Source organism: Schistocerca piceifrons, chromosome 3, assembly GCF_021461385.2.
Source record: "Schistocerca piceifrons isolate TAMUIC-IGC-003096 chromosome 3, iqSchPice1.1, whole genome shotgun sequence".
Lineage (NCBI taxonomy): Eukaryota > Metazoa > Arthropoda > Insecta > Orthoptera > Acrididae > Schistocerca > Schistocerca piceifrons.
In genome coordinates, this window is record NC_060140.1 from 665,637,548 (window position 1) to 665,659,827 (window position 22,280).

The following is a 22,280-nucleotide window of genomic DNA, read 5'->3' on the forward strand; positions in this document are numbered from 1 at the left end:
TGTAGTGCTTGACACAGTCACGTCGATTAAATATTTGGGCGTAACATTGCAGAGCGATATGAAGTGGGACAAGCATTTAATGGCAGTTGTGGGGAAGGCGGATAGTCGTCTTCGGTTCATTGGTAGAATTTTGGGAAGATGTGGTTCATCTGTGAAGGAAACCGCTTATAAAACACTAATACGACCTATTCTTGAGTACTGCTCGAACGTTTAGGATCCCTATCAGGTTGGATTGAGGGAGGACATAGAAGCAATTCAGAGGCGGGCTGCTAGATTTGTTACTGGTAGGTTTGATCATCACGCGAGTGTTACGGAAATGCTTCAGGAACTCGGGTGGGAGTCTATAGAGGAAAGGAGACGTTCTTTTCTTGAATCGCTGCTGAGGAAATTTAGAGAACCAGCATTTGAGGCTGACTGCAGTACAGTTTTACTGCCGCCAACTTACATTTCGCGGGAAGACCACAAAGATAAAATAAGAGAGATTAGGGCTCGTACAGAGGCATATAGGCAGTCATTTTTCCCTCGTTGTGTTTGGGAGTGGAACAGGGAGAGAAGATGCTAGTTGTGGTATGAGGTATCCTTCGCCACGCACCGTGTGGTGGATTGCGGAGTACGTATGTAGATGTAGATACTGAAACCGCCCCGTGGCAGGTGCCGCGCACAGAAATATCCTCTTGACTATCACCACTCGAGTAACAATATCCACTGCCTATCACGGTCTAGCCGTTTTCAGCTCTAATGATGGAACACTTGAGATAAGAGCTGAAACTGTCGTAATCGACGATCTTCTCACGAGAGACTATTTCGTGCTCGAGGGACTTGCTCGCAGCCAGCTTACCGCCAATGCAGTAGAAGTCCCTCGCGGGGGAGTTGGGTTCTTCGTCGGGTGGGCTTGGCGCCGTGTTGACGGAACCGCAGTGTTTACGCAGCGTGGCACCGCGCGAGCCACGTGTCCGGCCGGGGCGCTGGAGGGGGCCTCGGCCCGTCCCAGGGGACGCAAGCCCCGCCCACCGCCCAATGGGGTCCGCCGGCTGGGGCGGGCGGCCGGCCGGCGCCGCGGCGGCAGTCGGCCTGTGCGCTGGGTGCGGAGCACACGCAGCGCAGAGATGCTCTTCAAGGGCAACAGCTCCCGCCTGGAGCTGCTCATCGAGAAGATACAGGCGAACAAGGAGACCGACAGCCACGCCGCCGCCGCAGAAGCCGAATTCAAAGGTGCGTGCGTGCTCGCCACTCGCCAGCTCTGCTCGCACTCCACGCGGCCGGCAGTGCGCCTCTGTTCAGTGATGTACGAGTGTCACCGTGATGCCTGACGTTTCCACGAGCGTACGTCGCTTTTCATTTGATCGTAATGCAAAGTTCTGTCTCGAGAAAATCTTCTAAAGATCCCTTTTCTTTTGATAATTTGCAGCCTCTCTGCATTTCTCCTCGCCATGGCGACAATGTGCTAAACATTAGACCTATACGTTTGTGCAGTTAGTAGAACGTGTGTTTCCGATCTCCGCCGCCGAAGGACTGCTGAGGCCTCGACAACAAGGACAAGTTAAAGCGCATGTGAACACTACAGATTATAATACAACACGACACTTCGTTCACCAAGACATTTTTATATATGTCACCAAAAAGCTGCTAATATCTTTGTTGCAATGGTTTAGACAATTAATGCCATCATCGGGCATGAAAGTTTAAAATGGTTCATACCACATGTTCATTATTGAAAATGTTACATCTCTAGTTAATGTTGGGGATGCACTTGAGCCTGATGTATGGCAAATCACACAGATGATATAAATTTGTCGAAGCTACTTGCAGCATAATAGTAGCTTTCTGGTAGTAACAAGAAAAATGTTTAAAAAGCTGTGGAGCTCCACCTAAAGACAAAAAAAAATGACTTTCGTAACTCAGTGATCGTACTCGAGAAATCTTGCTTCCGTAAAAGTCCTATACAATTACCTTACAACCTTCCTCCGTCATATTGACACTGAAGTGTATTTCTGAAATTTGTGCGCCATTGTATTCTTCGAATAAGGAACGACTCCGCTGGTGTGTAGCTATCAAAAAAATCGGTTGTAGGCGAGGCGTTTCTAATGGGGTGGACAGGCGTTTGGTCATTGGTACTGAATCTGTTGGAACTCCAATGGTTTCTGTTATGTTATCAGGCTCGCTTTAGGAGCATAGTATCTTCTTTGGAAGTCCGGAAACTTGTCTTTAGTAATTTTAATCAGCCAGTGTCGCGAGAAATGTTTCTCCGGATACAGCGAGTTCAATGTGGATTTTGTCTGTAGACGACCATTTCAAGTGTAATTTTATCAGACTGGGAGGTTTAATCGTTGGAGAATGGCCCATTGTTTATTCAACCCGTACAATTTTAATACATTGTTGGGCGTCCTGACATACCTACAACTTTTTCTGAGTAAATAAGCTAATGAGAGCACGGTGCATGTTTCGCTATGCTGTTATGTTATTCGGTTATCTATGTTGCCCGAAGAATGGATCTTGACATCGTCGCCCACCTTAGTAATTGTATTACTAACTTTTCTAAATAAATCGGCTCTGTACACACTAGAGAAAGCTTTCTCGAGTCGATGATAGTACGTGGTGGCTCGATAAAATCTCCTACCGTACAGATTCTGTCATCATGAAATTTCTTTCAGCTGTACCTACAATGCTCTGGCTGTCGACTTTCTTAAGCTCGTGCAATTAGTAGAACGTGAGCTTAGTTGAACTCTTCTAGTGATATCACAGTTGACACGGTGATACTACAAAACGAGCCATACAGTAACTGCAGAGGCTAAAGCGCGGTGGGAATGCACAAATTTGTCACTGCTATTGCACCACGGCCGTGTATTGCACTGTTCCATGCTTCGCAGACGTCGGGTTGCGCTTTGTGTGTGTGTGTGTGTGTGTGTGTGTGTGTGTGTGTGTGTAATTTTGGTGTAGATCTCCGATATTACAAATGTAATTCTACCGGACACTGGTTATGTATGGGCAACACTAAGTCTCACCAATCGGTGCCGGCCGCGGTGGTCTAGCGGTTCTAGGCGCGCAGTCCGGAACCGCGCGACTGCTACGGTCGCAGGTTCGAATCCTGCCTCGGGCATGGATGTGTGTGATGTCCTTAGGTTGTTAGGTTTAAGTAGTTCTAAGTTCTAGGGGACTGATGACCACATATGTTAAGTCCCATGGTGCTCAGAGCCATTTTCACCAATCGGTATCTACAATAATTATTTCGGTTTTCCGTACCGACTGCGTTCGCGAGTCTTTGAAATTGTGCGGTGATACAAATACGACTGCAATGTATTAGTGATACAAATACGACTGCAATTTATTAGTCATCGGTCATTATCGATCGTCGTCGATTTTGTGTGTCACGACAAATTTGCATCACTAGATTTCGTATGCGGTTTCTTACAACCGTTCTCCATTCGAGCGAGGTTGTTGTGACAGTTAAATTTTATAAATTTGTGCAATTAGTTAAATATTTTATTGCACTTCTTCCGTGTTCGACAGTAAACGCCATTAAAATGCAAAACAAGCGAATTATCGTCTAATTGTTGGTTTTTTTCCTTGCTGCTGTCTTGTAGAAAAATTTGTTTAAGTATTTCTTTGCAATAGCAAGATGACAAATTGCTGCATCTGCTTTTTGTATGAAAGTGTGGAAACATTTTCTCGACTACCAACAATGTCATGTGAAGCGCTCCCTCCATAGTGGGAAACAGCTATAACTTCCGTATTCTGTACAATAGTGTTAAATCCTAACGTTGTTGTTGTTGGTCTGGATTATTACTAACGGAAGCTTACCAGTAATAGACAGTTGAAGAACTGCAGGGGGTTATCCAAATTCTGCATCATTCGTAGCGACGCTGTTGGATTTCAACGTACTGCTTGCCTGTAATAGCCAGACATTCCTATCGATCAGTGTTAGTGTGTATCAACAAACAACAAATACATGTTCCACGGATGTCGGGAGGCGCCAACAGCATGCTGGACTCTCCGAGGCTTTCCAAATACCTGAAAACCAGGCTCCCTCGTGTCAAAAGATCGATATTGTATGAAAGTACGATTTTTGTTAGACTAACGAGGAAAGGAGGCTCCGTACTAATACTCCCAATGCAACTTGTCCCGGCGGAGGTTCGAGACCTCCCTCGGGCATGTGTGTGTGTGTGTGTGTGTGTGTGTGTGTGTGTGTGTGTCCTTAAGATAATTTACGTTAAGTAGTGTGTAAGCGTAGGGATGATGACCTTAGCAGTTAAGTCCCATAAGATTTCACACACATTTGAATACTCCCAATCTCGTCCCAGCCCATGTGTAATTACGATTATTTTTACCGAAGCGAAACAATTTAAATCAGTAGCTGTAAACTTTTTCTGCCTACCACCCACTTTAGTATATCTGTTAGTAGTTAAAATGTGTTTAACTGTACGCCAGTTCCACAGTAACGGTGACTTATAAAGTAAGAAAGTAACTTTGTTATAAAATGTATAAAGTAGAGTCGCAGCAAATTAAACATATGATAATTATTACTTTCCAAATATTTTGTTAAAACTTTATGAAAACCTAATGCAAAATGTCTTTAACCTCCAACACCTACCATGAAATTTTGGAATGCCCACTAGTGGAAGATAGGGACCATCTTGATTGACTACCACTGATTTCGAACTGAATTGAGAAATACGGATCACGCAGTGAAACGGGTTTGTTTCGCCTGCGGAAGTCACCAGAGCAGCTTATTGACGGCACAATTTTGATTGTTACTGTCATGACCAAGTCTTTCTTGATGTAATGTGGCAGGCTGACTTTTGCAATTAATAGGCGTGGAGGAACTGACGTGTTACGTCCATTGCTCTGTGGTCTTAGGTGGCACTCAGGTAGAAAACCACGAAAAAAAAATGAAGCAATACGTATTCACAATACATCATAGCCACCCTCGAGAGCAAGGACGTACGGACTAGACGTTGATATTGGAAATATTTCTGTAGATCATGAGAATTATTTCTCGTCAACAGCTTGAGCTAAGTGTTACATAAAACTGATTACAACTTTGCACGACGGTAGTAATAAAGTAGCTATTAGGAAGAACACTCTGTATTTTTACAATGGTTGGTTGAACTAACTGCTTAAAGAGCTTTGCACAACATGGCGTGGAACTCATATATAAGAAAAGTGGTTCAGACGAGATTTATGGACATAGTTGAGAGATTATTTTTGTCAAACACTAGTACAGTACCTCGCCTACTACATTTAGAGGAAAGCAGTGTACTGTGGTTTTTCACTGCATTCGGATGTGGTGAGCAAGGAACACACTTCGGAGAAGTTGGTCTTGCTCCACGATCTATCTGATGAGGCCGTAGAAAATATGTAAATATTGGCGTGATAATGTCTTTACTGAGAACATCGTTGGCTGTATCCGTCAGTAGTGTAATGCCGTCAACGTGCGGCTAGTTATGAGTGACAGAAGCGTCGTGTTGTTTGCGTTGATGTGATGACCGAGGAACGAAAGGGAGGCCGATTGCAACATCAGATGCTCTGTTTACGAAAAGCAGATTCAGCATCCCTGTATCACGTACGGACCGCCTCGCTAGTGTCTTACGCCCTTGACGCGCAAACTTTTAAAAATATATGTATTCACACCTCTTATGTGTAGTTCAGTCATGTCCACCGTTGGGATTCCAATCAATTGCCGATTGTAGTTAACGTTCGGTATTTATTGACCTTAAGGGGGTGAACTCTGACCTGGTATGCGCGCAAGTATCATCAGAATATCAGGCTAGTAACATTTCAGCTTTTGACACTTCACTGAGACTACCCATTTCTCGGGATCGTAATCTCGTTGTGCTGACACGTAATAGACTGTATCAGATTGTCAAAGGCACTAACCATCGCCACCTCGTGCGCCACTCAATTGGGACTCACGCACTTTATCAAACTACTTTCTGTTTTCAAATATGAAACTCCTTTTTTAGGATGTAAGAAATAAGTGGCTTCCAAACAACCACCACATGTTCAGGAAAAAACTAATGTAAAAAACATGTAAGGTCCCTACCAGATTTTTCCTATTACAATTTGTTAATATTCAGTTCCGACATTGAAGAGAGGCGGGCTGACATTTGTATATCGCAATGTTACTAAAAATAACCGTGTGCCCTGACAATACGATAGCGGTTAGATTCTTTATATAAAATTAAATGGTTAATAAAAGGAAAAGTTGAATTTCGTTACTGTTGGCTGTTATTTTCCAAATAATCAGTCAATGCATATCCATTCGAAGTCACGCAATCGGATCTATATAAAATATTCATACATGTCTGAGTTTTGATATTATTAGTCCTCCCAACGTTAAATAACTCGAGATCCATATGCTGCTATACTCTCTCACGGTCGCTAAACTTCATATTCGATATTTAGACCATGCTCAATGTTTTAACTATTAATGCAAGCAGTTAGGTTTACAACCGTCGACGAATTCGTGTTGTGAACTCTACAGAAATACAGAAAATCGTAATAAATTCTGGTAGAGCAAATTTAGATTCACTTTAGGAAACTGTATTATGGACCATCACTGGAGATTAAATTAATGAAGAAAATAGTAGGGTGTAATTCCACACCTCCCATATACATCGATCGCACTCAATGAAATCATTTGGCGGAGTTCCTGCCGCAGCGCAACCACCCACCCTTGCTCCAAGCTCACATTGTCGGTCCACGACGACAATGTCCAAACTCGCGTTAGTCGTGAGGCAGCGCAAAGACAACCACCGGCGGAAGAAACAGTACACCGCCCCTGTTGGGTGGGTCGTATGCGGTACGCTTACGCTAATCCAGAATTTCCATACCGTTTGCAGTGTGTTCACAAGTATTTGATTGGCTAAAAGTGTTTTTGATTTGTCCAGTGCTTTAGTCTGGGTGGAGAATGTTAATCAGAAACGAAAGTAACGTCACGTAAACTCAAGGAAGCGTAATAGGACAGCTAACAGTATCAAAAAACTTCTCTGAGAAACATCCAAACCAGACTTAGTGTGCGTTGCATTTCCTACGGTTGAATGTATGTTTGGCTTTAGGAAAGATAAAGGCAGCTGAGAGACAGTTTCGGTGTTATGCAGAGGTAAGAGTTAAGAATAATCAAGACACTTTCTAGGGCTTCGTCGACCTAGAAACTCCATTCGACGACGTACAGCGGCTCGGAACTTTGAAGTTATCAGGAAAATAGGAATATGCTGTAGGGAAATACGGTAAATGCAAAGTATGTACAAGGACAGGATGGAAATATTGGAATGGGGGACAAAGAACGGAGTGATCGGATTAAACAAGGTGTTGTAGAATCCGGATGTAGTGTTTCACTCCCTACTGTCCAATTTGCACGTCGAAGGGGCAGTGATGGAAATAAAAGAAAGGTTCGGTATTGGGATTAAAATTCAGGGTGAAACGTCATCAGTGATAAGGTTCACTGATGACATTGTCATCTTCAGTGAAAGTGAGGAAGAATTACAAAAGCCGTTCGGAATGAATAGTCTAATGAGCACAGGGTGCGGATGGACAGTAAGTTGAAGAATGATGAAAGTAATGAGTAACTGAATGCCATTAGCGATAATTATAACAGAAGTGGTGCCCGCGAAGTTAAATGAAGGTATTCTGCTACCTTGGGAACAAAATAACGCGTGACGGATCAAGCAAAGAAGAGATAAGAAGCAGACTGGCACAGCAAAGAGTGCGCTCCTCTTCAAAAGATGTCTGCTCGCGCCAACTATAGACCTTAATTTGAGGAAGACATTTCTGAGAATGTTCAGAAGTGAATCTTTGACTGGGGAAAACCGGAAAAGAAAGACAATCGAAGTGCTTGAAATGTGGTACTATAGAAGGATGTTGAAAATTAAATGTAATAATAAGGTAAGAAATGAGGTTCTACGCAAGCAACTGAAAAAAGTATGTTCATATGCAACGTATATTTTATCAAATACATATTTGCGTACATATACATCTAATGTTGCATACATGGGGGGGGGGGGGGAGGGTTGTGCACGGCGTCACCATTTGGACAGCGATACAATTTTTTCGCACTAGTTATCGCAGTTCGAACAGGAAACGCGTAATGCGGGTCAGAAACACTACAATTGCCTTTTAACGCGGCTTGCTACATCTCGCAAATGCGTGAAAACCGCAGACTCATTAGACTTTAATTGCTCAACAGCAGCTGTGGTGTTCCTTTACACTGACAAAGCACGCTCTTAGAATCAGGTGCAGGCTCTTACGTCGAAGCTAGCAATTACGTGCTGAAGGCGGCTCTTTCTGGCTGTCCGTTGACGAATTGAAGGGCCCTCGGGAGTTCTAAGCGCGTAGTGAAACCCCCTGAGAATAAACATCGCGGCCCAAGAAAGCACTCCATTAAGCATTACTTCATAATGGCATTAAGGGAGTTTTTAATGTAGCGCCCTAACCAGCGCTGGAAATGGAAAAGCGGTCGTTACATCATTTTCTCTGAAGGCATCCGCTTTTTCTTGCTACTCTTTGGTTCTCGAGATAGTACGGGGGAGGTGTGTTGTTTACAAATTACTGTTTTGCACGAACTTAATTTCCATCCGTGGATTGCTGCAGAAAATTTATTATATTCATCTCGAGAATGCAGTGATTAAGTGCTAGAAATGGTTGACAGAGCTTTACATAATGATCAACCCTGGTCGCTCTTCTTTCCAAGCCTAATTTTCCCAATGGTGCAGACTCCCTTTTGTGTTTTTTGTTTCATAATTACTTGACTTCTGTGCACGGATGCTGTTCCTGTCAACAATTTACTCACTTTTGGCCCTACTGTAGAAATATACACCGTACACCGTTCACAATTATTTTGATCGCACTGGACTAAGTCATTATCAGAATCAGTATATTGTTACGAGAGTAACACGTCGAACAGTCATTGATACGCCGTCCTGTTGGATGCAGTCAGGGCGATATTGAGGTCACGTGTCAATATTTGGCTGACTGGATGTACAACTAATTACGGGCCATGAAATCGACTGTACGGCCCAGGAGAACACCATACCTATCAAAGTGGAAGTAGGGCATACCGCTTCTTCCGCGACCACACGGTCAGAGAAACGAAACGTTTGCAGTGTCTGTGGCTTACCAGGCCCACCGCATCACATCTTAACTAACTTTTATAATGCAACATAGATTTCACAAGAGAGACGCACTCTATGCCAGGCAGCGATTAGGCAATTGTGGCGCTATTGTCAAAATCGTGTGTAGCATCCAGACTCATCCCGAAATTGATAGCCGTCTCCAATGACCTCGCTATCGACGGGACTTACTCTTTAATCTTCCTTCTAAATTGATAGGGATGGAATTTGTATTACACAGTTTCTGACTTCTCGAACTCTTGTTGTCAGTCGACCGTTACATTTTTCTGGAGTGATTTGCAACATCACCCTGTTTGGTGGCTTTACGCCCTTGCGTGTGTGTTTGAGAACGTTGAAAATGTGTGTCTTTTATGCGAAGGTGCTCAAGACAAAGTCGTTTAACCCCTACAGCAATACCCCGAGTAGTCAGTAATCATTGGGAGCTAAACTAGCTAATCTGAATTCCTTGTAAGCAATCTGGGAATCTATAAATGTTCTCTCTCTCTCTCTCTCTCTCTCTGTGTGTGTGTGTGTGTGTGTGTGTGTGTGTGTGTGTGTGTGTGTGTGTGTGTGTTTAACCTGTTTTTTTTTTTTTCTGGATCCCTGTGTAGACCAAATCTGCATGTGCTGAATCGCCTAAAATCTCTCTTAGCCTGATATAAAAGACAAATTGTCATTTATTCGTCGCGTGGATTCTATTCGCCATCGTTTCACCTCCTTTCATGGTATGGAAAATTGTAATTAACATTTCTGTTCCGAGATTAACGATATTACACGAAGCTAGAGGAAAAGCAAGCTGAGTAATGAACTTGGAAGACATTTGAGCGTCATGTAACTGAGTATTCCTCCTTACTTAGGTGGGGTAAAATACTAAGCGCTCAATTCTTAAAGGATAGTGAACCGAGGAGAAGTCTAATATACGCATCGCTTTGCATAATCCCGCTATGTAATTTCCTTCTGCTGCGATGTTTACGATCAGATTGTTGGCTATTTACGCTGTCGACAGCTTAATTTTATGAAGGATGAAGCAGTTACAAAGAAGCATATTTGTGTTAAATACCCCCTACTGCACTCTTATCACAAGGACTCGTGCCAAAAGGGGTGATTTTGGTACGCTGCTCTACAGTTGCTCAAGAAAAGAGACGTTGTTGGACATAAATAATCACAGGGATTGACGGGCGACGTGAAACTCAGTACATACGAAATAGAAGTGGCGTGGTACGAGGGTGGTTAGAAAAGTTCTCGGAACGGAAAAGAAAAAAAGTACTTAAGTCACTGAAACTTTTTTATTTTTCAATGTAGTCTCCTTGTAGATTAATTCACTTGGTCCAATGATGTTCCAGTGCCTTTATCCCATCTCGAAAATGAGTTTCCTCCAGGCCTGCAAAATAGTTAACTCCGGCTATCAATTCTTCGTTTGAAGTCAATCTTCATCCACCAGGAAAAATTTTCAGTTTTGGGAAGAGACGGAAGTCTGACGGTGCAATATCAGGTGAGTGAGACGGGTGTGGCAACAATTCACACCTTCTTTCGTGTAATTTTGCCATGGTGGCGGCACATGTGTGCGGGCGCGCATTGTCTTGCGTCGCGAGTCGCGGCACCCATCTTGCAGATAATTTTTTCGTTTCTAAAAAAAAGGCTCTGAGCACTATGGGACTCAACTGCTGAGGTCATTAGTCCCCTAGAACTTAGAACTAGTTAAACCTAACTAACCTAAGGACATCACAAATATCCATGCCCGAGGCAGGATTAGAACCTGCGACCGTAGCGGTCTCGCGGTTCCAGACTGCAGAACCTTTCGTTTCTAATTCTTCAGTTAAAATGTGATGTATCCTTTCAGATGACATCTGGCAAGCATGTGTAATTTCACGCACTTTCAATCGGCGATCCTTCATGACCATTTTGCGCACTTTTGCAATGATTTCTAGAGTAGCGACACATCTTGGCCAACCACTGCGCGGATCATCATCTAAGTTCTCCCGACCAAATTTAAATTAATTTGTCCACTTGGCAACAGTTAAGATGAAGGAGCAGAGTCCCCCAGTGTATTCTGAAAATCGGCATGAATGTCCTTTGCTTTCATACCTATTTTTACGAAGTACTTAATCACCTTCGCAAATCACCGCACGGGAACAACAACAGAAACACAACACCACACCGCCACAGCTATATTCCAAGAGCACTGACGTGGCACGTGTTTACCGGCAACAGTCGAATGAATACCACGTGAACAACTCGTTGCGCTAGCGTTGACCTCTCGCGGTGATTCCGAGAACTTTTCAAACCACCCTCGTATATTTAAGAACGAAAAAGGTACGGATTTCACCACATTCAAAGGCAGGATACAGATATAAATAACGCTCATGTCTGATGCCAGTCAGTCTCCCATCATCAAGCTCGATATCGGACTCTCAGTAAGGACCATGTCCACAGCTCGTGGCCTAGTGGTTAGCGTTGCTGCCTCTGGATCACGGGGTCCCGGGTTAGATTCCCGGCCGGGTTGGGAATTTTCTCTGCCTGGGGACTGTGTGTTTGTGTTGTCTTCATCATCATCATCATCATTCGTGACAGTGGCTAGATTGGACTGTGTAACAAATTGGACTAAGTAAAAATTGGGACTTTATACGGGCGCTGGCGACCGTGCAGTTGAGCGCCCCACTGTTAGGAGACAGGGTGTTTGTTGAGAAACACATCCGTCAAGAGCGTGCCAGGTTTAGGTCCGGGGAGTATGCAGGCCATTCCATACGTTCAATATCTTCACTTTCCAACGTGTCAACGGGCCAGTATGGGTCGGCGACGTCCGTAAAAAGACATTCGGGACCTACCGCATCCCTAAACAGACGGACATGATCTAGAATAATCTCCCTGCAATACACCTGTGCTGTAACAGTATCTCGCGCAAGATATGCATGCCCACACCATAACGTATGGGCCACACCGATGACGTTCATGTACATTCTAGCCGGCCGCGGTGCCCGAGCGGTTCTAGGCGCTTCAGCCCGGAACTGAGAGACTGCTACGATCGCAGGTTCGAATCCTGCCTAGGGCATTGATGTGTGTGATGTCCTTAGGTTAGTTAGGTTTAAGTAGTTCTAAGTCTAGAGGACTGATGACCTCAGATGTTAAGTCCCATAGTGCTCAGAGCCATTTGAACCATTTTTTTGTACATTCTATGGCGTGTACCGTGTTCCCCTCTCTTCCCGCAGTATCTAGTGACCGGAATCACTTGCCACAGTGAAGCAGGAGCATTTTCAGTGGCCTTTTTAATCGCGAGATATCACTGTTTGAAACATCCATTATTGTGGGCACATTAGACACGCTTTGACCGGCTTCGAGCCGTCCACGTTCGTAAGCGCTCGGATGACGTCTTATAAACGTGTTGCCGTACCACGCGGAATGTCGCACTAATCAGTTCCACAACTACGTTCGTTAAACACCACACTGCATGAACTGTCGAATGCATACAGAACATTCGTGTACAGGCTTCGCTGAAATTAACATTTCCTTTTACTGTTATTGCTCGGGTGTTCCGTAGCAACTGTCGATTGTTCCGTAGCAATTGGTAATTGTTTCTTAGTGTCAGTATGTCCGCCATGGTAGATGTGCGGTCAGCGCGGCAGATTGCTAACAGAAGGGCCCGGGATCGTTTCCCGGCCGAGTCGGAGATTTGTTCCGCTCAGTGTCTAGGTGGTGTTTCCTTACATTCGTATCGTAGTCACAAACAAGAAAATCTGGTCCAATAAATTGTCACATCGTCTTTCCATTGCTGAGAAGGCTGAATTGGCACGAACTGAAAGCCACTAATTTAAAATAAAAAAGAATTTATCAGTAGATCATTAGCAATTGTCAGGCAGTGTATTTACCAATCACTTCTCTCAGCCCTTCATACTCCAGAACACCTGACATTACCATTAGCAGCAGTGTGCACGTAGTGTTGCGCGTCCTGACAACACCTGGCAGCCTTTCTTTCAGTTCTACGTTGATCTGTTGTGCCCTCCTCCGCTTTGACGGCTGCTTCGCAACCACCTTGAGATGCCCTTGCTCACCTTGCAGCGGTGTCATACTGTAGAGCTGTGTCACCACAAGCCTCTTGGACCTATTGTTGATTTGATATGCATCCTTTTTTCCCCACTTGCAACGTGGAACATAAAGCGATGTGGTCAAATAAAAACCCGAGCAAAAGTGCTTTTAGGTAAGAAAGATTGCTTAGAAAATGTCAACCACCGTCAGAATATATTTTTAGGTACCTTAAAAGTCAAAATACTCATCATTAGCACAGATTTAATGGTCAAGTATCCTCTAACAATGTTGCCATCCAGTCAAAATTACCCTCGTAGCACATCATTTACATTTATACACTGTAAGCACTGTAAAATGCACGGCAGAGGGTAATTCCCATTTACCGCTTATTAGGGCTTCTTCCTGTTGTATTGGCGATGGAAAGCGGGACGGAAGTTTGCTTAAATGCCTCTGTGCGCGCTGTAGTCGGTCAAATCCTGTCTTCGCGGTCGTTACATGTGGGATGCTTACGTCATTGTAGTATAATCCTTGATTTCCTATTAAATGCTGGCTCTTTGGAACTATGTAACAGGACTTTCATTTGTGTTTGACGTCGTATCTTAAACCAGGCAGGGGTGTCCATTTTTTTTTAGCTTATCTTGGCTACATTAGAAGAAAAAGAGAATTTTTGGACCGCAGGTAATAATTTACCACTAACAATAACCAATGAGAAAAAATCGGTCAGAGGCAGGGCCTATACGCAGTTAATGCCGGGCCCACACATTGGGGCCTAGCTGGCCTCTACAATGTGTGGATCGATAAAGTAGCGTTGGAGCCCGAATGTTGATACGACCCCGTTGCTTGTCGGTGCTCCTACCAAACATCAAAGGACGTTGCTCCAGTGTCGATACGCTAATCACACATTGGCGCCAACGTTGCTTGCTTTCTGTCTTTGCTGTTTCGAAACCGAATTTGTTTTTCAATTCGTTCGTTCGTCGTCGTATTTACTTCTAAGTTGAATTTTTCACAATGTCTCAGGAACAGAGGAGCAATATTATTCACGCTCAAAACCGCAAATGCACCTGTCGCCACCTGGGCGTCAGACACATCCACGTTGGCTCTACACGAATTCAGCTGACTGTTGGTTTCAGTGTGGGCGCTATCTCGTAATTGCTGTCCAGCGTTGGCGCCAGCATTGCCACCAGTGTGTGCATGAAGTGGTGGGAGTTTCAAACTGGATATATTCAGTTTATCGTAACTTAACGTGAACGTGTTTTTATTGATTTTTTTTTTAATCGACCGTGTGATGGATGCTCACTTCTTGGGCCGCATTTATACTTGGTCTGGTCTGCATGCGGCCCGCGGCCTGGGGGTTGGACAACGCTGGCTTAAAATGTATCCATCTGTTTCACTCTCTGCTATGGGTCAAACGAACCTGTGAACATTAGTACTCTCCTTTTTATGTACCTTCCACATCTCCTGTTAGTCCTGTATGGTATGGGTTCTGCACACCCGATCAGTATTCAAGAATGGGTTCCATGACTGTTTTGCATGCAGTCTCCTTTGAAGATGATCGCGATTCGCCAGTATCCTTGTTAATGAGCCGAAGTCTGCCACCTACTTTACCTACGTCTGACCCTATGTCAGGAGTGTTCGACCCGCGCCCCGCGGGTGATATGCGCACCAAAGCAAGTGTCAATGCGGCCAGAGAAGAGTCTCTATCACACGGTCGGTAAAAAAAAGGTTCCTTTACGTAAAGGCTCTCTCCACGGTTATGGTTAGTGTTAAGTACAGGCCGGCCGCGGTGGCCGTGCGGTTCTAGGCGCTCCAGTCCGGAGCCGCGCTGCTGCTACGGTCGCAGGTTCGAATCCTGCCTCGGGCATGGGTGTGTGTGATGTCCTTAGGTTAGTTAGGTTTAAGTAGTTCTAAGTTCTAGGGGACTAATGACCACAGCAGTTGAGTCCCATAGTGCTCAGAGCCATTTTTTGTTAAGTACATTGTGAGTGGCCCAAAAGTAGTCATCCTCTTCCATTGTAATCCAGGTAAGCTAAAAGACTGGATACCCCTACCCTACGTGATTATTCTACAGATATCTGTAAGAGTTTACTGATTCCATTTGTGATCAATTGATGTTGTAGTCATAAGATACTACCTTTTTCTTTTTGTGAAGTGCACACTTTTACATTCCTGAACGTTTAATGCAAGTAGCTAATATTTGAACTCTTGAAATATTATCACGATCATCGTCAGGGAAAACTCTGAAGTTACTATTAATATAGAGCCGACTAATGGTGTGGCTTTTCAAGTGATTTTTGCAAGATTTTAAGACAGTGTAGTACATAGTATTTGCATTCATCGTTCTCTTTGAAATATAATGAGTGGAAGTGCACCAGCATGGCGACTTTAACGAGTTTAGGTAGGTAACCGACACACATTAAGAGAAATAGGAGACAGATTTGGGCGTGGTCTTTCTAGGGCACATCACGAAACTCCCATAAAGTTATTTAAGAAAATTACAAAATTATTTCAGTTTGGAAGGCCGATTGCTGATTATAACCGCTGTCCTCCCGGATACAGTTAATATTTAGAGGTTTAGTCTGACCGTTGTAGTAAGTTTTCTGAGATGTGTACAAACCGTACCAGAAGTATCTTGAATATTTTCGTTATTCAGAGCAATGGCACTGGACTACGATATTTTTCATGCCAAAGATTACATTTCCTTAGGCTGCACTTTATTGATGTTGATTATCATTTTTTACGAGGGTATGCCTCCAGTTCTTTCACGTGAAAACTCCTAATGCTTTTTACATAAACGTTATTAACGTTCTGCGTCTTTATTCTTCAAGTCTGCATACTTATTTCGCAACATAGTCATCTTGACGACGAACCCATTTCTCCCAACGAGAGACCAATTTGTTGATACCTCCCGTGTAGACTGTTTGACTTTGTTGACGGAGCCACCTCCTCACCTCTACGTGCACAGCTTCATTACTACCAAAGTGAAGACCTCGAAGGTGTTCTTTAAGTTTTGGAAACAGATGGAAACCGGATGGCGCCAAGTTGGGACTGTGCAGAGGATGATCGATGACAGTGAATCCATGGCGTCGGCTTGTTGCAGACGTCGCAGCCCTCGTGTGTTCCGGCATTGTCGTGTTGTCATGCTGAAGTAAATGCTGCTTCATGTGTCGACGCACTCTTCGAATTCGAAACTCAGCTACAGCACGTGTTTCTCACGCATTGACATAGTTATGTTAAAAACCACCATGTTACACGCTGCAATTAAGAGCCCCTAGCGACCGACATCTGCAAATATGCAGAAGTTAATTTTAATAACGTTTGTTTAATTTAAAAAGTTTAAGGAGGTTTACGTAAAAAATTTGGAGCCATTATTTTTCAGCACGCTCTCGTGTTTTGGAATACACATTCCATCAAGGAATATTTCTGGGAACCCAGCCGCACTGTATCGATGGAGTGTGTCCATGCTAGGCCATACATGCGATTGATTTATTAGAAACGATGACGGCATGTATTCCGAAATCGATCAGTTGTGTAGTATGAATAATAAACGTCAATAAAGTGCAGCTTGAGGAAATATGTAATCTTTCAGACAAATCAAAGGTTTTTCCCGGGTGTCTCAGAGGTGCCATCGTCAACGATCACGGAAATATGAAATTGTTTCAAAGGCCTAATCACTAGCTTATGTTTGACAGCGATCTCCCGCCGAAAAGTCCGCAGCTCGTGGTCGTGCGGTAGCGTTCTCGCTTCCCACGCCCGGCTTCCCGGGTTCGATTCCCGGCGGGGTCAGGGATTTTCTCTGCCTCGTGATGGCTGGGTGTTGTGTGCTGTCCTTAGGTTAGTTAGGTTTAAGTAGTTCTAAGTTCTAGGGGACTGATGACCATGGATGTTAAGTCCCATAGTGCTCAGAGCCATTTGAACCAACCCGCCGAAAATCAACCGCAAATACGAAAGTGCAGCCCACATTTCAGCGTGTCCGCTGGGATTTTCTTAAATGTCCGAGCCCAGTCACGAAGATTAGTTCTGACGTGCTGCTAGACTCGGGCAAATGGATCACAAATGGGACGCCCAAGCCGCGTGGGAGACACGATCTGTGTCGTTGCCTTGACACACATCATCGTCCTGAATTGGGAAAGACAACTGCAGATTTATATACACTGCCCGCCATTCCGCACGTACTTTCCCCGCCCGTGTAACCTCGAGCTTAACGGACGTCAGAAACGGAGACGACCGCGAAAACTCATAGTTGAGAGGTCACACGACATTCCTTCGAAAACGGATATTAGCTCTGTTTGCTGCAGGGAAGAAACATCTCGACTTATCTCGAACTATGGTCTGCATTATATCCACAGTAAATGTTGTGTAATCGGAAGTCTCCAGATAACTATACAGGAAATGGTCTCTCATGTTACCTCATACATCTGAGGATATATCGGATGTAATCAGGCGCATGTCCTGTTTTGGCAGATATTTCCAATTTATTTTTTGCAGTCTGCAGTTGGATTAATCCCAAACAAATATTGCCCATCACGTCTTTCATGCGAAGCCCGTTGCCGGCGGAAAGCTTTTGTTTGTTTACCTTTACGAAGAAAATGATTTTTAAAGCGGAATTTTTCATGCTCATTCGATAGAGCGATCCCAAATTAGTTTAGTACGCTGTTGGTTTTATCGATATGTATCGACAGGGAAATTAAAACACGATGAACAATAACCAGTATTCCAGCAGTGACTGCCAATGAGAAGCACTGCCGTACAGCGACAGCAGTCAGCTGGGACCAGGGCGCTGCTGGTGCACTGGTTATTGTTCATCGTGTTTTAATTTCCCTGTCGATACATATCGATAAAACAATTACTGCAAGAGATTAAGCGCTTAGGCCATAAGTCGCTCGGCCGTGTTGTAAGCCCTGTGCCACACAGCGCGAACAAGATGCGTCCTTCGCCAGTGTCGGAAGCGAATGACGAGCGGTGCATCGAGCATCGTCTCACGCATGCACGTGTGGGCGTATCTCCCGATTCGGCAGTCGCTTCTGGGACGCCGGGCATACGATGCCTCTCGCGGACATTTGTCGAAGCTTGAAAGGTGCCAGGCGGAAGCTAGGCGACACCTTCGGGGCCACTGTGCACGCACAGTGGCGGAGCAGCGTTCTCTCGTCAAATATGGCCCGATTTCGGCTGAAAATTGAAATTGCGTGTGTCTGGAGAAGAGCGGAAGGTGACGGCTCTATCGTATGGGCACCGAAAATTTCACTTGAAAAATCTCTGCGCAACGGGGAACAAAGCTATGCATTCCGTCGCATGAAAGACGTGACGAGTAGTATTTGTTTGGGCAGACTCCAGCATCAGATTGGAAAAACAGAATTGTAAATATCTGCCGAAACACCGGAGGAAACGCTTCTGACGACTCTTAGGAGGTACATCCTATATAAATACAGATCTTTACGTGACAACATGCATTCCGTGAAGATAAGTCAAAGGTTCGCTACAAGCTGCACTTCAGTGTGGAGACACACAGTTGTTCACAGGTCGTAAATGTGCACAAGTCCTCTGTTCACGAGACGACACTATGAAGGAGAAACTTTAAGATAAATCGTCCCCCTGGTGGGCCTAAGACACGGACAGCGGGGCGCCAGATCTGAAGCGCCAGCAGAATTATCGGAGAGAACGGAAGTTGAGTTGTAACTTATGGGCAAAGATCACTGAAAGAGCAGTCCTTCAAGAGGTGTGCATGTATGGGTAAATAGAGTGCATTGTTCGATGCTTGTCTGCATTGATCACTTTAATGCATCGACCTGAATCCTATGAACATAATGGAAATGAACTAGAACGGCAGTTGCCCGTCAGATGAATTTACCAAAACATGCCTCAATGACCAACACTGTGAGAATAATGGAAATAGTGTCTTTAGCAGCAGTGGAGGTACAGAGGTATTTCGCCGCATATTACTGATATGTGAAAGCAAAGTAATTCGTTTACATAAAGGAATACAGTCAATACTGTCTTAGTCCTTGTGTATCCGAGATTATGGGGGGTGGGGGGGGGGGGGGTGGGGAGGGGGGAATATAAGTAGGGTCTTCTTTTCTAAAAGTTTAAAGTTCTATGGTTTGCCCGTCAAGTAACGCTTGCAGACAGGCATTGTCGTCTTAAGAGACTGTTTCCCTGTAGACAACATACGTACGTACCAGAGGACGAACTAAATTACTCTTACAAGGGGAGGTCACAAACTTCGGATCACAGATTTACTTCAGACTTTGTATACGTTCAGTAGTCCGTAAGAACAACATAACGAGCAAGTAGTAAGACGTACTACTTCGGCAATTTCGAGGAAATGGATAGAAAAGTTTGTGTCGAATACGCATCGGTGCTTTGCGATTTTGAGCACGAGGGGGCGGCGGTGGAGTGGTTAGCATTCCAATCCCGCACTCGGTGAGTCTCTGGATCGAGTCTCACTCATCATTTTTCAGTTTTTAATCGTTTTTTTTTCAACATTGGTCGTATTTTTTCATATACATATGACATTTGAATATTAAGATAATGAAAAACACATTTATTTGCATGTATTTTTATTGAATTTCCATGTTATTTGGCTGTTTACTAATTTTAATTACGCGAACGAATATTATATTTTTAACCATCGACAAGTAAAGGAACAACCGGTTGAAGTCCTCCTGAACATGTATACCTGTCATGATTTCCGAAATACCTTATACCTGCAATCAGGTAAGGTACCCAGAACTGCTTTGTACCTGCATGCATCGACCCGCAGAAACAGGGGCAGGCTCCATTCGGCAGTTAGCTCGCGTAGCGGGTGAGACGTTGCTAATGTAGCAAAAGCGAACGGTTCATGTGCGATTTTTTTTTTTAAATCACAGAGTATAATTTAAAAGTTCATTCAAATACACGTGTTTTTTCATTATATTATCTTTCAAATGTCATAGATGTGGAACAACACGACCAGAGTTGAAAAAATATACATTAAAAAAACTAAATACGTGAGCGGAACTCGAGCTAACAATCCGCCGATTATGGAGCTTGAACGCTAACTACTTGACCGCCACCACCGCGTGCTCAGCGTCACACTTCATCGATATGTATTCGACGCATAAAACTCCTTTTGTGATTTGCGAGAGTTGTAGACCACTTACTTCCACATTATTAAAAGTGCACGAAATTTGAAGTAAACCCATGGTTTGAACGAGGTGACCTTTGCTTGTTTGCACTACGCTATTAAAATCAAACGTATTTCCTGTTGGCTGTACTCCATACAACATAGATGATAGGTTGTCAGCTACGATTGTTGTAAATACAGCTATGGGCTAACTTGCGTCGTGTCAGAAGGGACTCAGGAGAACTGTTGCAAATTCGTGTACGTATTCATATGTTAGTGAAGAGCTTTTGTGGAAAGACGTTAACAATCGAATAGCTTAATACAATAATAATCTGGCATTAGATCTCAACTTCACGATGTTTACTGACAGCAATATGTGATTCCGACCAGCCTGCCTTTCAATTTAAGCACATCTGTCAGGCGTTCTTGCTAAAAGTTTCAAACAATAGTTGGACGGAGTACTATTTATTCAAAAAAATTGTCCTTCTGTCACCCCTTTTCCGAAGATCTTGTTTCGATATGAAAAGACTGTTGAGTCTTCTACGACTCACCTAGTAAACATGTACAGGGTGGTTACAATTAAGCTTTCGGTACTCCAGTACTCGAGATGCCCCCCCCCCCCCATGTAAAACGAGTGATCGTAGGACAATGAAACTTTATGGAAACATTTTTAAGGACTTTCGAAAGAGATACAACGAATTAACCATTGAAAGAAACACATTGTAATTTGCACGTGAGGGTATCATTTGTTACTTGCGTTGCAGGTTACGAATATTGCTCACTGTGACGACCATTTGTTTCCACTCCGCACTAGAAATTGCTGTTTGACAATTGTTCACAGCTCCTTTCGAACGGTGGATCGTGGAATGTTCAGCTGTCTTGAAGCATGTCGTGTAATGCTTGAAGATCCCACGTTGCGTCTGACGTTCTCAGCGGCGCAGTTGGCCGTCGGCCTCTCCCAGGAGCAGTTCCCAAACGGCCAGTTACTTCGAACTTCCGCATTACGTTCTTCAACCCTTGGTGCGAAAATAGGATATCTCCGTATTTCTTTAATGCGTCTATTGAAGCGAAGAGCACCAGCACAATCGCTGTTTAATCAAAACAGCTTTACAAATAAAGCTCTGCTCTCAATGTCCAGACCCAAGTTGACTGTGCAGCTGTAATGCACACTGATGTCGGTTCAACCGTATGTCGCTGTACCAGTACCTAACGGCAAGTCATGACAGTAAAATTGCTAACAATGGAAATACTGCTGTCCACAGTCTGAACACCATTCCTGTACAGTTGGGCAGCTACACGGCAAGTAGTTTTTTTGTCTAAGCTGGCTCAGGTAACGGAAATTTAATTACAACCACCCTCTACAAAGCCATCTGATCGTGATCTCCCAAACAAACCATCGTAATGCGGAGTGTGGGTATGTTGGTTGTGAACTGGTGCCGCCGTCGCAACCGCAGAGCCGCATGCTCTTGCAGCACGGGACAGGGTAAGAAACGTGGCAAAGTGCTGGCTGCCATGTGGATGCGCTTGTCCTGACCACCTGCTCCGAGCAACACGTGTGGCAACAAGCAGCCGGGTTATACAAGCATCTGGGGCCGCGATGTGATGACACTCGATCCAGTGTGATCCAACCGGCTGAGTCATTAGAGGCATGGGTAAAAAGCGCCAGAAATAGACGCTGCCGTATGCTGTCCGCATATTTATCAATTCCCGCTGAGATTTTTGGACTATTACAGCCTCTTAAATCAGCGGTGCGTGTCCTTGGGCGGACCCGAACTCGGGGATTCAGAAAACGTTGAGCAAGTGTTTTGTAATCCACCTCCCCTAGTTGCGTTACTTGCCCTTTTAGATAGGAGAGCGCGTGATATTTAAGCTCAACGGAAATTCGCATGTACGGCAAGCACAGCAGTGCTGCACATTTGGTGCAATGGCTAGGGTTTTATGTCTGAATACTCAAGTAGGGCCTAGGTGTAATTTTTTTCTAGTTTTGGGCTTCGTGGTATGGTATCTTGTTCCTCAATTGTTATCAGCGATTACCGCGGGTCTTATGGGGAACACAC

General features: G+C 44.2%; 1 protein-coding gene across 1 annotated transcript in view; it reads left to right on the forward strand.

Annotated features, from left to right (window-relative positions):
- The first annotated feature begins 1,097 nt into the window (after positions 1–1,097).
- The window catches only part of LOC124788952 (zinc finger protein 423 homolog), a 278,658-nt gene continuing 257,475 nt past the window's right edge, over positions 1,098–22,280 (forward strand). Inside the window, exon 1 of the mRNA XM_047256240.1 lies at positions 1,098–1,212. Coding sequence (XP_047112196.1) covers positions 1,107–1,212 — 106 coding nt within the window. The 5' untranslated portion in view covers positions 1,098–1,106. The remainder of the gene's footprint in view (positions 1,213–22,280) is intronic.